Source organism: Coregonus clupeaformis, chromosome 1 (genome assembly GCF_020615455.1).
Source record: "Coregonus clupeaformis isolate EN_2021a chromosome 1, ASM2061545v1, whole genome shotgun sequence".
Taxonomy (NCBI): domain Eukaryota; kingdom Metazoa; phylum Chordata; class Actinopteri; order Salmoniformes; family Salmonidae; genus Coregonus; species Coregonus clupeaformis.
Window position 1 is genome coordinate 47,832,255 of NC_059192.1, and position 16,856 is coordinate 47,849,110.

Here is a 16,856-nt window from a genome sequence, read left to right on the forward strand (position 1 = left end):
ACTCCAGGGCTTTCCCCGAGAGGCAGGAAATGAGGACGGATACCTGCTCTCGATCTGATGGCGCCGGCCTGACACTCGAGCAGTACAGCTCAACCGAGCTACTCACTCTCACAACGAACAATCACTCACAAAGGACAAGGGGGCAGAGGGAACACTTATACACAGACTAATGAGGGAATGAGTACCAGGTGTGTGTGATTGACAAGACAAGACAAGACAAATGGAGTGATGATAAATGGAGCGGTAGTGGCTAGTAAGCCGGTGACGACGAACGCCGAAACCTGCCCGAGCAAGGAGGAGGGGCAGCCTCAGCTGAATTTGTGACATAGAGAGAGTGGAAGTCCAACCCAGGCCTCTCCACCCAACATCCCTCACAGATTCAGGTATCCAGCACATGTTGTGTTGCTGTGTGTTGTAATGGCTTATGGGGCTGGCCCCAACCTGCAACCACAACTACCCCCCCGCACCTTACCTCCCTTGTTTCCATGATGCGTCATCGGAGTGAGTCGTCAAAAAGCTGTCATCGCCAGCCCACTCCAGTATGCACTGCCCCTGCCTGTTATGGGAGTAAGGGGTGAGTTGCTCCTGTTAAGAGGCTTTTGTAATGAACACCTTTGCATAATAAGTAATTTCAGCGCTTTCAGTTTATGGTCATTTAGAATAGTGTGAACGAATGTTATGCAGGGCGGATGGACAAGGGCAGGACCGGGGAGGAAGGTTGTTATGGACTGTCACGTCCACTGGTGATGTTTACAGTGTTGCAAACAAGAAAATGGCTTTTAAACCCAAATTGGAAATTATAGTTAGGACTTCCACCCAGATGTCTTGTAACCATCTATGGGAAAAATAAGAAATAATTTTTTTTAAAGGGTCAAATGTTCCAGCAATGTATTTACTTATACAGTAGGAACTAGAGAGTTCTTTAGTTGTCACATAAGGAATGTCACTGTTAGGTGTGGTCAGCTGGCAAACCTCATCTCTGACAAGTATCTGATGTTTAAGTGATTAAGTGAAAGTTATATAGTATATTAGTTAGTTCTGACATAATGTTTACCTTTATGAACCATTTGTTTCAAATAGTCTCTGATGAGGCTTGTTCTCTGACCACCGTTGGTTCTCTGTTGCACTGACTTCTTTCAATGTCTGGCATACTGTAGCTAACCATGGGCCTTGAGGGAACCTACAGTTTTGAGCATGACTGCATCAAAATAGCTCAACCTACCAGAATGTTTGGGAATAGTTCCAAAGCTATACTTTACCAAAGTTGACCTATAGAGCTTGACTGTCTGCCATCAATTTAAACACAAATACATAATCTGTGTTTGCTGAGAAGAGCATAATATTACATTTTGATGGCATGACAGAATGAAAGCTAGCTAAAGATTGGCAAAGTTAACCTGTTGGCTATGATTGTAGTAGTTCTAGAAGATATCATCATTGTTTACCCCTTTCCTCTTGACTTTGCGTTGCTTATTAGGGTGACAAAGGAACAATGGGAATTCCTGGAAGAATGGTGAGTGACATGAAAATGTGCAACCGAGTAATGTGTAGAAACAGTCAAAGGGACATTGACCAAATAGAGGACATTTGAGTAATGTCTTTAAACTTTTAAAGAAAAGACTGAAGAGAAAGGGCACCAAAGGTCACGCTATAACCAGATAAAGGTTTTTCTGAAATTTTTCTCAGACATTCTTTATTAATTAATATGTTGTTTTATATATGCATATGTAATTATTATAACGTTTAGAATTGCCCATTGCAGATTGCAACCTTTGGTGGCCGTTCATCAATTATAAAAACTGACATATCACAAAGTATCAAGATATATGTCACGTTCATTGAATGACGGGACAGACCAAGGCGCAGCGTGATATATGTACATGTTTATTAAACCAAATAAACACAACGACAAAACAACAAACTAAACGAAACGTGAAGTCCAAGGTAGCACACACAACATACCTAACACGGAACAAGATCCCACAACTAGACTGTGCCAATAGGCTGCTTAAGTATGGTCCCCAATCAGAGACAACGAGCGACAGCTGCCTCTGATTGGGAACCACACCGGCCAACATAGATCCACACATGCTAGAACACAAACATAGAAAACGCACAACAAGGAATATACACACCCTGACTCAACATATAAGCGTCCCCTGAGTCAGGGCGTGACAGTACCCCCCCCCCCAAAGGTGCGGACTCCGACCGCACAACATAAACATAACAGGGTAGGGCTGGCGACGCGCACCACTGGCTTGGTGCGAGGAGCAGGAACAGGCCGGGCCGGACTGGCGACGCGCACCACTGACTTGGTGCGAGGAGCAGGAACAGGCCGGGCCGGACTGGCGACGCGCACCACTGGCTTGAGGCGAGGAGCAGGAACAGGCCGGGCCGGACTGGCGACGCGCACCACTGGCTTGGTGCGAGGAGCAGGAACGGGTCGGGCCGTACTGGGAACACGCACCACTGGCTTAGTGCGGGGAGCAGGAGCAGGAACGGGCCGGACCGGACTGGCGACACGCACCACTTGCTTTGTGCGAGGAGCAGGACTGGGTTCCTTTATTAACCCCCGCTCCTTCTGCTGCCTAACCAGCTCCTCTCGCCGTGCCTCTACACTCTCCTTCTCCCTTTTAGCCTCCTGTAGCGCCTCCCTCTGACCTAATTACTCCTGCTCCCTCTGAACCAATAGCCCCTGTAACATGGTGGCCTCCTCTCCTAACCTGCAGACCCGCCCTTTAACGGCCTCCTGCTCCCTCTGAACCAATAGCCCCCATAACATGGTGGCCTCCTAACCTGCAGACCCGCCCTTTAACGGCCTCCTGCTGCCTCGTCGTCCACACCGTGTGCCCCCCCCAAAGAAATGTATTGGGGTTGCCTCTCGGGTCTCCGTCGTCGGCACTGTTGGCGCCGATTCTCCTCTCTATACCGGGCCTCCACTGTCTCCTCCCAAGGACGGCGATCCATCCCAGCCTGAATCTCCTCCCAAGTCCAGGATCCCTTACCGTCCAGGATCTCCTCCCAGGTCCAGGCTGTCTGCTCCTGGACACGCTGCTTGGTCCTCGTTTGGTGGGATCTTCTGTCACGTTTCGTTTCTTGTTTTGTCGTGGTGTTTATTCAGTGAAAATAAACATGTATGCATATCACGCTGCGCCTTGGTCCGACCCGTCATTCAACGAACGTGACAATATACGAGGGTTGGGTTGGGGATATTTTGACATAGCTAAAGATGTGTAGTTGTACTGTAACTTGACATGTTTGTGTAATGCTGAAAATGTAACTTTACAAACAAGGCTCTTTTATGCGGTCATGGCATTCATAACCGCTCATATCACCTAATATTATATTGGACATGGCCTGCATTTAAAGCGTCATGTCATGCTTATGACTGCTTAGAAAGTCATTTAACAGACATTGTATTATGTTAATGGAGCTGATCTTGTCAGCTGCATGCAAAATTACTGAAGTGTCTTACTCAAATATCTCAAAAGTCACAGATCAGAAAATGCTGTATTGTTCTATAAAGCATCATCCAATATTCCATTACTCCCCCTCCCCTCCCACCCTCTCTCAAACTTGTAGCTTTCAATAAGTTCATTCATTTATTAGAACAGAATGATGTTGCTTTAAAAGCCAATCGTGCCAATCAGTTTTGTATATATATATTTTGTATTAGAAATACAGCTTCCCCATATTTCAAATCTGTTAAGTTTTTAGGCTTGATACATATTCACGTTTTTATTATTCCATGTGTAAACTATATTTTGAGGGGTCTGTCATTTTTGGAATTTGGAATTTTTATTTTAAAGATGAGGAAAACAGTTTGCACTGACAAGTGAAGGCTCTCCCCCATTTTGCGTGCAGACATTTTGTTTTCTAATTTATTTAGATTAGTTTATTTTAGTTTATTTCAAGGCAATTTTAAACCGCAACATATGGATAACAGCACCTCAGCTCTATCTGTTTTGCTGAGTCGTCGTACAGGAGGTGAATTTTCACAAATACGGACTGAAAATTCTGGCTTTAAAAACACTCCCTCCCCAACATGGGGCTTTCTGCAGCATCGCTCCAACTGTGAAGCCCATGCAGAGCACTCAATATTTCACACAGTGTAGAGGAGTTAAGCTACTATGTGGTCCTCAAGCACCTCCTCAAAGGAAGTGCTTTTATTCTGGCTTATCCCTCGCTCCCAGCTCACTGCCTCGCCCTTTCCTTCAGTCACTACTAAAAGTACGTCTCGACACTAGACAGCTCCCCGTGGCCCTAGACTTCAGCTCAGCCCAGCCAAGCCCAGCCTCCTCTCCCTACCCCTCCCTTCCCCTCCCCTTGACCACTTCTGAGGCTGATGCATGCCCCGTGTCTCTCTGTGCCTGTCTAACCCCGGTTCCTCTCTCTCTCTGTCTCTCTCCTCCTTCACACTTTGCATGCGACTGTGTCTGCTGTGACTGACCAGGGGTTAAAAGGATACGCAGGGGAGAAGGTAAGTGTATAGGGACGTCAGTAGGAACAGCCACCCTCCAAAGCCTGCAGGAGAGAAGGCAGGGAGAGAGGCTTCAGCAGGCTTTGTGGGTGGTGGTGATGGTGGTGGTTAGAAGCACACACTTGTTCACTGTACAGTAGAGTGTATGGAGGTAATAGTTGATTTATTTCAAGGACCCTGGGTCGGTATTTTTAAAGTGCGTTAGGGTTACATTCTGAAAACCATTTCCCACCCTGGTTGGATTACCTGTGTTTTCTCTCTCAATGAAACAAAATAGCAAAGAATTGTCACATAAGAGAAAAGCAACTTCTCATTTTGAAAATGGCTTATCTGGCATCGATATGAGTCAGAAACATTTATTCTAGTGTCAAAATTGACTACAATGTGTAAATAGCATAATTTTGGTCATAAAGTAATTATCGTCCAAAACAGAGATTTGCGAGGTGATAGGGAAAAATGAAGGGTTTGGGTTTATTTCCTTGGGTTGGGTTTATTTGAATCCTGCCCAGATGCGCCCAGCTGGCAGAGCGCAGCTGCACTATTATAATGCCCATGGTCAATTTGGTTTGACATTCTATAACCCTATGTGGCTAGTTAGGGACCATTAGTAAATTACACAATGTACATGGGAACATATTTTTTAATGTCAATAGCTCCAAATTTCAATGACTTAAAAACCATATACAAATATTGAAAGCATTTAATGAGCAATGGCGATTTTAGCATGTAAATCTTGCTGGGGCAAACTCCCCCCGAAATGTTGGGATGCATACCAGCAAAGCCACTACAAAACACAACACAACACTAAACAGTACATTCATTGCACTATAACGGTGACAAACGGTGCCCACAAACAGTGCCCACAAACGGTGCCCACAAACCTGGCTATCAGCGGACTGTTGTCTGGTAGCGAAACAGTTAATTCAGCCTCATTTACTGCCTTTTAAAAAAACATAGCTGATATGGCTGACTTGCTCCCAAGGATGAACCAGACTTGTGGAGGCCTACAAAAAAAATTCTGAGGTCTTGGCTGATTTATTTTCATTTTCCAATGATGTCAAGCAAAGAGGCACTGAGTTTGAAGGTAGGCCTTGAAATACATCCACAGGTACACCTCCAATTGACTCAAATTATGTAAATTAGGCTATCAGAAGCTTCTAAAGCCATTACATTATTTTCTGGAATTTTCCAAGCTATTTAAAGGCACAGTCAACCTAGTGTATGTAAACTTCTGACTCACTGGAATTGTGATACAGTGAATTATAAGTGAAATAATCTATCTCTAAACAATTGTTGGAAAAATCACTTGTGTCATGCACAAAGTAGATGTCCTAACCGACTTGCCAAAACTATAGTTTGTTAACAAGAAATTTGTGGAGTGGTTGAAAAACTAGTTTTAATGACTCCAACCTAAGTGTATGTAAACTTCCGATTTCAACTGTAAATATACAGTACCAGTCAAAAGTTTGGATACACCTACTCATTCAAGGGTTTTTCTTTATTTTAAATATTTCTTACATTTTAGAATAATAGTGAAGACATCAAAACTATGAAATAACACATTAGGAATCATGTAGCAACCAAAAAAGTGTTAAACAAATCCAAATATATTTGAGATTTGAGATTCTTCAAATAGCGACCCTTTGCCTTGATGACAATATAGTCCCGTGTAGCTCAGTTGGTAGAGCATGGCGTTTGCAACGCCAGGGTTGTGGGTACGTTTCCCACGGGGGACCAATATGAAGAAGAAAAAAATTTATGCACTCACTAACTGTAAGTCGCTCTGGATAAGAGCGTCTGCTAAATGACTAAAATGTAAAATGTATGACAGCTTTGCACATTCTCTCAACCAGCTTCACCTGGAATGCTTTTTATATATTTTATATTTGAGATTGTTCAAATAGCCACCCTTTGCCTTGATGACAGCTTTGCACACTCTTGGCATTCTCTAAACCTGGAATGCTTTTCCAACAGTCTTGAAGGATTTCCCACATATGCTGAACACTTGTTGGCTGCTTTTCCTTCACTCTGCGGTCTGACTCATCCTAAACCATCTCAATTGGGTTGAGGTCAGGGGATTGTGGAGGCCAGGTCATCTGATGCAGCACTTCATCATGCTCCTTCTTGGTAAAATTGCCCTTACACAGCCTGGAGGTGTGTTGGGTCATTGTCCTGTTGAAAAACAAATGATAGTCCTACTAAGCCCAAACCAGATGGGATGGCGTATCGATGCAGAATGCTGTGGTAGCCATGCTGGTTAAGTGTGCCTTGAATTCTAAATAAATCACAGACAGTGTCACCAGCAAAACACACCCACACCATAACACCTCCTCCACGCTTTACGGTGGGAAATACACATGCAGAGATCATCCGTTCACCCACACCGTGTCTCACAAAGACACGGCGGTTTGAACAAAACATCTCCAATTTGGACTCCAGACCAAAGGACAAAATTCCACTAATGTCCATTGCTCGTGTTTCTTGGCCCAAGCAAGTCTCTTCTTATTGGTGTCCTTTATTAGTGGTTTCTTTGCAGCAATTCGACCATGAAGGCCTGATTCACACAGTCTCCTCTGAACAGTTGATGTTGAGATGTGTCTGTTACTTGAACTCTGTGAAGCATTTATTTGGGCTGCAATTTCTGAGGCTGTTAACTCTAATGAACTTATCCTCTGCAGCAGAGGTAACTTTGGGTCTTCCATTCCTGTGGCGGTCCTCATGAGAGCCAGTTTCATCATAGTGCTTGATGGTTTTTGTGACTGCACTTGAAGAAACTTTAAAAGTTCTTGACATTTTCCATATTGACTGACCTTCATGTCTTAAAGTAATGATGGACTGTCGTTTGTCTTTGCTTATTTGAGCTGTTCTTGCCATAATATGGACTTGGTCTTTTACCAAATAGGGCTATCTTCTGTATACCCCCCTACCTTGTCACAACACAACTGATTGGCTCAAACGCATTAAGAAGGAAAGAAATTCCACAAATTAACTTTTATGAAGGAACACCTGTTAATTGAAATGCATTCCAGGTGACTGCCTCGTGAAGCTGGTTGAGAGAATGCCAAGCGTGTGCAAAGCTGTCATCAAGGCAAAGGGTGGCTATTTGAAGAATCTCAAATATAAAACATATTTTGATTTGTTTAACACTTTTTTGGTTACTACATGATTCCATGTGTTATTTCATAGTTGCCATGTCTTCACTATTATTATACAATGTAAAAAATAGTACAAATAAAGATAAACCCTTGAATGAGTAGGTGTGTCCAAACTTTTGACTGGTAGTGTATATAGTTTTTAGTTAAATGTGCCCTGAATGACGTGTCGCCACTGTTAATGAGACAACTAAAAGATGTGCAACATGAAAATATTGTCCCATTTACATTGTACAATTTATTGACGGTCCCTAACTAGCCCCAGAGATAGGCTATCCAATGTCAAACCAATTTGGCCATGGTCGCACACTAGTCCGGCTGAAGCTAATTGGCGAAAGAAGTTGGCTAGCACTAGTTAGCCTAGGCAACTTCAAGACACAATACCTGGTTAGACTGTTTCAAGTTATCTACAAGGGTGAGTGACTATAACAGTGTAATTCTTTGGCAGAGTGAATGTACAAACGCTTGCCACGTGCGAACACACACACAAGACACCCACATTAAACCCCCGCTATTTGCTGTTTGCTAAAATTCTGATAAATAAAATAAATACAATTTTATTTGTGACATGTATAGACCTTACAGTGAAATGCTTACTTAAAAGCCATTAACCAACAATGCAGTTCAAGAAATAGAGTTAAGAAAATATTTACGAAATAAACTAAAGTAGAAAATAAAACAAAAGTAACTGTCAGGTTTTGGCCATGACTGTTCGGGTTTTGGTCACTAGATGTCCCCATTGCACCTTTTTTGTACCTTTTGTTTTTCTTGCTCTAATTATTGTTTGCACCTGTAGGTCATTCCCTTGTTAGTATTTATACCCTGTGTGTTCCTCAGTTCCTTGCTCAGTGTTTGTAAGTTAGCACCCAGCCCCAGCCCAAGCCTTGTTTTATATAGATATTTCTCTGGTGGGATTTTCCAGAGGTTCTCTGGTTTAGTTCTTGTGTTTTGTTTGAGTAGTCTTTTGAGGTTTGTTTTTCCCTGCTGTTTTTTACCACTTTGTGGAGTTTCTTTTGTTTTTTGGAGGTTTTCCTCTTTGTGCCTCTTGGCTTTATTTTTGGACATTGTGGATTTAGTTTCTTTGCCTGAAGATTTTGTTCTTTAATTAAACCACCATCTCTAGTACAGCTGTGTCTGCCTCATCTTCTGGGTTCTGACAATTATTAGTGACTGTTTCTCGCACCGGGTCGTGACAGAAACACTGAGCCATTATTATGAACCCAGAGGCAGCCAGTACCCAGGATCTTTTTCCATGCTGTCCCACCATGAGGGGGACTGTCCAACGCCACGAAGCTGCTCTGGTTCAGCAAGAGGCCTTAATGGCTAGACATTCTCAACTTCTGTCAGAGATGCTGACTTCCATAAAGCAGATTTCGGATCGACTTTCCCCGGCAACCGCTTCTGCTCCAGTTCATCCGATTCAAGGGCCCCTGGCAGTTAATCCCCTGGCTGAACCTCGTCTGCCGCCTCCCCAACGGTTCTCAGGGGATCCGAGTGTTTGTAAGGGGTTTTTCACCCAATGTTCTCTCTCCTTTGAGCTGCAACCATCGTCGGTTTCCCACCGACCGGTCCAAGATAGCATATATCATCACCCTGCTGTCGGAAAAGGCCCTAGCCTGGGCTACTGCTGTGTGGGATGCCCAAAGTCCCTGCTGTGCCAACTACTCTACCTTTGCTGAAGAATTCAAGCGAGTGTTTCAAGGTCCTACCAACGGCCCTGACTCAGCCAAACAGCTCCTGACTCTCCGCCAAGGTCGGGCGCAGCGTGACGGACTATGCCATCCAGTTCCGCACTGTGGCAGCAGCAAGTGGCTGGAACGACGAGGCGCTCACAGTGTGTTTTTTGAAGGGTCTTTCTGACACCATCCAAGATGAACTGGCCACTCGGGAACCACCGGACAACCTCGAGTCCCTTATCAAGTTGGCTTCACGCATAGACCAGCGTCTGAGAGAGAGAGAACAAAACCATAGACCGCTCACCCTAGCTCCTATCGGTTCCAGCTCCGAGTCTCCACCTTTATCCTCGCTGGCTCCACCAGAACCCATGCAGGTTGGACGCATCTCCCAGGCTGAGAGAGACCGCCGGATGAGGGAGCGATGCTGTCTATATTGCGGCAAACCGGGCCATTTCCGCTCCACGTGTCCCGGGCTCCAGGGAAACGCACTCTCCCGTGCAGGCCTGGGAGGACTGTAACGGGAAACATAACCTCCTCCCATCCATCCAACTCCCGCCTGCTCATTCCAGTTACCCTTTCCTGGGACGACCACGAAGTTTTCTCTTCAAGCCTTGGTAGACTCTGGAGCCGCAGGTAACTTCATGGATGGGATCTGGGCGAAGGAGAATGGCGTTCCTTCTGAACCTCTAAGTGACCCCATAAGGGTTACTACGTTGGATAGAAGTCCTTTGGGATCTGGACTTGTCACTCGTGCCACTACCCCCTTACGACTTTCAGTTTCCCAACACCAGGAAGTGATGAACTTTCATCTGATCTCCTGTTCCGAGTTTCCTCTCGTCCTTGGTTATCCCTGGCTTCACAGCCATAACCCTCACATCGACTGGTCTGTGGGCACTATCAAGCAGTGGGGTCCTACGTGCCAAGCCACTTGTATCTTCCCGAGTTCCCAGAGTTCTCCTTCCGAGTCTCTAGAATCCATCGACTTGTCCCGAGTTCCCGAGTGTTACCATGACCTCAAACTGGTATTTAGCAAACAGAGGGCCACCAAACTACCACCCCATATACCTTACGATTGCACCATCGACCTGTTGCCGGGGACCTGCCCTCCCAGGGGTCGGATCTTTTCCCTTTCTCCTCCCGAACGAGCTGCTATGGATACCTACATCAAGGACGCTCTGACAGCAGGCCTCATGCGTCCATCTACCTCGCCGGCGGGAGCAGGGTTTTTCTTTGTGGCCAAGAAAGACGGTGGATTACGACCTTGCATCGACTACCGGGGACTCAATGCCATAACCGTCCGTAACCGCTACCCGCTACCCCTTATGGCCACAGCCTTTGAGCTGCTCCAGGAAGCAGTTGTCTTCACTAAGCTTGACCTGCGGAACGCATACCATCTTGTGCGGATCAAACCCGGGGACGAGTGGAAGACCGCTTTCAACACGCCTACTGGTCACTACGAATACTCGGTGATGCCCTTCGGCCTGACCAACGCTCCGGCTGTGTTCCAAGCGCTCATAAACGATGTGCTTAGGGATATGCTTAACATCTTTGTGTTTGTTTACTTGGATGACATCCTCATCTTTTCGAGCTCCCTTCAAGAACACACTAAGCATGTCAGACAAGTGCTCAAACGCCTCCTAGACAGCCATTTGTACGTTAAGCCGGAGAAGTGTGAATTCCATTCCTCTCGAGTACAATTCCTGGGATTTATAGTGGAACCCGGACAAGTCCAGATGGACCCCAAGAAGGTAGAGGCGGTAGCGGATTGGCCCACCCCCAAGTCCGTTAAGGAAGTTCAGCGTTTCCTGGGCTTCACCAATTTTTACCGCAAGTTCATCAAGAACTTCAGCTCGGTGGCAGCCCCTCTCTCGGCGGTAACCAAGGGTGGCAACACAAGGTTTCTGTGGGGTAGAGAAGCTGAGACGGCCTTCCAAGGACTCAAGCAGCGCATCCTCTCTGCTCCCATCCTGACACTACCAACGGCGGATGAACCTTTTGTGGTGGAGGTAGACGCATCAGAGGTTGGGGTTGGAGCTGTCCTGTCTCAGAGGGGTGAAGACAAGAAGCTTCATCCTTGCGCCTTCTTCTCTCACCGGCTTACCCCGCCGAGAGGAATTACGATGTGGGGGGATCGTGAACTCCTAGCGGTTAAGATGGCATTGAAGGAATGGAGACACTGGCTCGAGGGGGCTTCTCAACCGTTTCAAGTGCTTACGGACCACAAGAATCTGGAGTATATCCAGCAGGCGAGCGGTTGAACGCCAGACAAGCTCGATGGTCTCTTTTCTTCAGCCGATTTCAGTTTATCCTCACCTATAGACCCGGGTCGAAGAATCTCAAACCGGACGCCTTGTCACGAATCTACTCTCCTGCCATTCGAGAAGATACTGACATGACTGTCCTTCCGGCCGCTAAGATCGTGGCTCCGATCTCGTGGCAAGTGGAGGATACCGTGAAACAAGCTCAAGCCATCGAACCGGGCCCTGGAGGAGGTCCTGCTAATCGGTTGTTTGTTCCCAAGGCAGCAAGGTCCCAAGTCCTTCGGTGGGGGCACTCCTCTCGCCTCACCTGTCACCCGGGCGTAGGGCCGCACCTTGGAGTTCATCCAGCGTAAGTTCTGGTGGCCCACCATAAAAGAAGACGTTGCCACTTTCATCAAGGCCTGTTCCGTGTGCTGCCAGGGCAAATCTTCTCACCTCCGCCCTCAAGGACTCCTTCACCCTCTATCTATTCCCCACCGACCCTGGTCCCATATCTCGTTGGACTTTATTACTGGCCTTCCCCGTCCCATGGTAATACTACGATCCTAGTCATCATCGACAGGTTTTCTAAGGCGGCCAGGTTTGTTCCTTTGACCAAATTACCTTCTGCCAAGGAAACAGCTGAGTTGGTGATTAACCATGTGTTCCGAGTCTTTGGGATTCCGCAAGATATGGTTTCCGACAGAGGTCCCCAGTTCGCCTCAAGGTTTTGGAAGGCCTTCTGCCAACTCATAGGGGCCACGGCCAGTTTATCTTCAGGGTACCATCCGAGTCCAATGGCCAAACTGAGAGGATGAATCAGGAGCTGGAAACCACCCTCAGATGCATGGTTTCCAACAACCCGTCCACTTGGTCATCCTTCATTGTTTGGGCCGAGTACGCGCACAACACCTTGTGCTCCTCCTCCACTGGTATGTCCCCGCATGAGTGTCAGTTTGGCTATGCGCCTCTATTGTTCCCGGACCAGGAGGCAGAAGTCAGAGTGCCTTCAGCCTCGAGGTTCATCAGACGCTGTCGGCTTACGTGGAAGAAGGCACGTCTTAATCTTCTGCGTTCCTCTCAGCAGTACCAACGACAAGCCAACAGAGGTCGCCGTCCCGGTCCTACCCTGTACCCCGGCCAGAGAGTATGGCTCTCAACTAAGAACCTACCACTACGGGTGGAGTCTCGCAAGCTGTCCCAGAGGTTCATCGGTCCCTTTAAGATTGCCAGGAGAGTCAATCCCGTTACTTTTCGCCTGCACTTACCCAGATCACTTAAGATCAATCCAACATTTCACATTTCTTTATTAAAACCTGTTGTTTTTTCTCCCCTTATCCCGGCAGGCAGACCTCCCCCTCCGCCCCGTGTCATCGGTGGCCAGTCGGCTTATACCGTCCACCGGATACTGGATTCCCGCCGGGTGCAGCGGTCCTGGCAGTATCTGGTGGACTGGGAAGGCTACGGTCCCGAGGAGCGCTCCTGGGTTCCTGCCAAGGACATACTGGACCCTGACCTCATTCGTCAGTTCAGGGCCCTCCACCCTGAGAAGGCTGGTAGGAACGTCAGGAGCCGTTCCTAGGAGGGGGATTCTGTCAGGTTTTGGCCATGACTGTTCGGGTTTTGGTCACTAGATGTCCCCATTGCACCTTTTTTGTACCTTTTGTTTTTCTTGCTCTAATTATTGTTTGCACCTGTAGGTCATTCCCTTGTTAGTATTTATACCCTGTGTGTTCCTCAGTTCCTTGCTCAGTGTTTGTAAGTTAGCACCCAGCCCCAGCCCAAGCCTTGTTTTATATAGATATTTCTCTGGTGGGATTTTCCAGAGGTTCTCTGGTTTAGTTCTTGTGTTTTGTTTGAGTAGTCTTTTGAGGTTTGTTTTTCCCTGCTGTTTTTTACCACTTTGTGGAGTTTCTTTTGTTTTTTGGAGGTTTTCCTCTTTGTGCCTCTTGGCTTTATTTTTGGACATTGTGGATTTAGTTTCTTTGCCTGAAGATTTTGTTCTTTAATTAAACCACCATCTCTAGTACAGCTGTGTCTGCCTCATCTTCTGGGTTCTGACAATTATTAGTGACTGTTTCTCGCACCGGGTCGTGACAGTAACACAATAAAATAACAATAACGAGGCTATATACAGGGGTTACCGGTACCGAGTCAATGTGTGGGGTTACAGGTTAGTCGAGGTAATTTGTACATGTAGGTAGGGGTAAAGTGACTATGCATAGATAATAAACAGCGAGTAGCAGCAGTGTAAAACAAAGGTGGGGAGGTGTGTGTGTGGGGGGGGTTGCAATGTAAATAGTCCAGGTGGCCATTTGATTAATTGTTCAGCAGTCTTATGGCTTGGGGGTAGAAGCTGTTAAGGAGCCTTTGGGACCTAGACTTGGCGATCCAGTACCGCTTGCCGTGGGGTAGCAGAGAGAACAGTCTATGACTTGGGTGACTGGAGTCTTTTACATTTTTTGTGCCTTCCTCTGACACCGCCTGGTATATAGGTCCTGGATGGCAGAAAGCTTGGCCCCAGTGATGTAATGGGCTGTACGCACTACCCTCTGTAGCGCCTTACGTAGCGCTACAGAGGGTAGTGCGTACATAGTTCGCCTAATTTCAGTTTATGTGACAAAACAAACAAGTATAGTGTAGAGAATCATTGTACCATCTAAACCGCTGTGAAATATATTTTCCATGAACATAAATATTGAATTTTCAGCTGTTTAAAGCTGGTGTACAAAACCGAAGGTAAAAGACGCAAGAACTAAACTTAAGAATGGGAAGCATAGAAATATCGCACATAGAACGGATATACCACTTCTTAGACTTGCTTTCAATGAGAATGACAGATCTATAGCAATCATTTCTATGTGAATTTGGTCGGGTCGCCCAAAAAGTTACATATTACAACTTTAAGGCTCCCTCTAGAAAGTTGAGAGACATTTATGGAGATCATGGTATACTCCAGATACACTAAGCAGATTCCACTGGGATGTAGGTTTCAGAACCCTACAACTTGAAATTATTTATACTGATGACCAATCTGCGTTGATGGTGGTGCATTGCATCACCATGACATCTTATTTCCACCTCGAAGATCTCAATATGTGTTCACTCCCTCAGATGGCCTATAGTAATCTGACCATGCAGACGTTTCCAGTCCACTAAATGGCAACAGTTGCAAAAGCGATCAGATCTGCCCTCTCTTTTGTTCCAACCAAAGCCAGAAGCAACAGCTTTTTGGATTCACTTTCATCAAAGCTGAGGTGATTTGTGATGTGCAGAGCTGAATGTGCAGCTAGAGGAGAAACATGCATTGCATTCTTCACTGTCATACTGTAGAGAGTAGCAAGCTAGCCAAACAACTTCAAAATGGCTCAGCTAGTCTGCCTGCCGGCGGAGAACCTCAGGAGTTATGGGTGGACTTGTGAGGAAACATAAATAGTAACCAAGACCGTAAACATAGAACCAGACAACGGCACTTGCTTTGGGAGCTCTCAACAGATCTGGGTCCAAAACAATCCAATGGCTTAACTCATATTTCTCTGCACCAATTGTTTTAGGAGTGTAATATTGTGTGGTTAGCTCTAGTTGCCAGGAGAGAGGATGAAGAAACACAGGGGTTAGACAACTTGGCTGCAAATCTTCATTAAATATGAAAACATATGTTGGCTCTCCGTCTTTGGTCTGGAGAGGGTGTTTTCATATTTAATGAAGATTTGCAGCCAAGCCTCCCTGTCTAACCACTGTGTTTCTTCATCCTCTCTCCTGGAACCTTAAAACAAATGAGTTTTGCGGGTTTGTGGGTGGGCCGTAATGTATGGGGCAAGTGACTGGCAGAAGACCAGAGAAAATGAAAACAATGATGAATTGGTTAAGCAGAGAAAGAAGCACTCACCCAAAGCACACTTGCAGCTGACTTTATGGGTATGGGAAGATTTCATATCGGAGGAAATTAAATCTCAAAGGCGGTCTCTATCCTTGGTGTTTCATAGCCCTGGGTTGTAAATGTGTGTATTTGTTTTGGGTTGTTTCTGATCTTAGTCATGATTTTCGGGCTCTTGGGATTGACCCTTTCCAGCACCAGTAATCTGACCACTCTAGAAGGGCATCTGTAGATCTTCACTTGTCCAGACTGCTGAATCTCTGTACCATGGGAGTAACTGTAAACCTCTGCACTGTAGCAGATTTGGAGACCATTGTTCTGAGTGGTTTGCCTTTTGGCCACTGTGAGGCACAGGCACCATCAATCCATTTTCTCCAATAGCGCTGTGAGGCGACAGCAGAATGTGAAAACAAATACTCCCCTCCTAAAGTAGGCATTTGTTGAGAAACATTAAAATCACCTGTGTTTGTGATGGACGGTTGGGCCATCAAAGATGTCGCATTGATAGGGTTTCTGGGGCGAAAGATAATTAGGGAAAGTGCTGGAAACCCGAGCCGGCCCTGTCTGGCCCCAGTAGTTTCTGGGATTGTGCTGCGAGGGTCCGTAGGTCTTTATGGACGAGGCTGACACTGTGCAAATCACCCACTTTGTGCCAGAGGAGCCCAGAGAGTTTTCTTGTGTTTGTACAGCAGTGCTGCTGACCTTCTGAGCGAGCACTGCTGTCGAAAGTTTAAAGTATGGCTCTGAAATTAGAACTTTTGACTTAACTGAAAATGTATAGAAATACGAACACGTATGCTCTTCGCCTAAAAGACGAAGTGTGCGCGTGTATGAATTAGACTTACTGTATGTGTTACAGATGTTAGTGGCTATTTCTGAAATAATTTCCCTCATTTTCCATTTTATTCATGTAGAGTACAGTACATATTATACAGAATTACTAAGAAGAACATCTGGTTAGCTGGCTAGGTCTAGGATAATTATTTTGTTTCACTGTTGGTGCGTCTTCTCACAGTCTGTTTATCTGTCCATAGGGAGCACCAGGGGAGCCAGGCCTGTCTATCATTGGGCCACGAGGACCTCCTGTAAGTGTCTTCACTTCGTCTTACACCTAATAAACCTGTGCATTACCTGTACTGTTAACTGCCGCTTTCAATGCTCCTTTGTACTAAGTCGTAAGTCTTCAGTTCAATGACTCATGACCTGCCACTCTGAATAAGCCTGGCATGATTTTAATGTCATGAATTTGTCAACAGCAGTTATAAAAGAAGATATCTTGTGAACCCCAGACTCATGACCACATAGCAGAAATGCCAGATATTCTGCATGTTTGCCTGTCAGGACTTTCCAGACCAAGTTGCTGAGCTAGTCCACCACAGAGCTAATGGAGACTGAAGACTGAACATTACAGGTTGTGTGGGAGTACTTTGG

The 16,856-nt window shown here is 45.9% G+C and overlaps 1 protein-coding gene across 19 annotated transcripts in view; it reads left to right on the plus strand.

Moving 5' to 3' along the window:
- The window catches only part of LOC121569945 (collagen alpha-1(XIII) chain-like), a 134,382-nt gene that overhangs the window by 70,071 nt on the left and 47,455 nt on the right, over positions 1 to 16,856 (plus strand). For 15 of the 19 annotated variants that reach the window (XM_041881321.1, XM_041881383.2, XM_041881305.2 and 12 more), the window contains exons 5-7: positions 1,478 to 1,513; positions 4,454 to 4,480; positions 16,460 to 16,510. The exons of 2 other annotated variants lie outside the window; for them this stretch is intronic. In XM_041881321.1, coding sequence (XP_041737255.1) covers positions 1,478 to 1,513; positions 4,454 to 4,480; positions 16,460 to 16,510 — 114 coding nt within the window. The remainder of the gene's footprint in view (positions 1 to 1,477; positions 1,514 to 4,453; positions 4,481 to 16,459; positions 16,511 to 16,856) is intronic. 2 more of the 19 variants (XM_041881401.1, XM_041881449.2) reach the window with 1 other exon arrangement.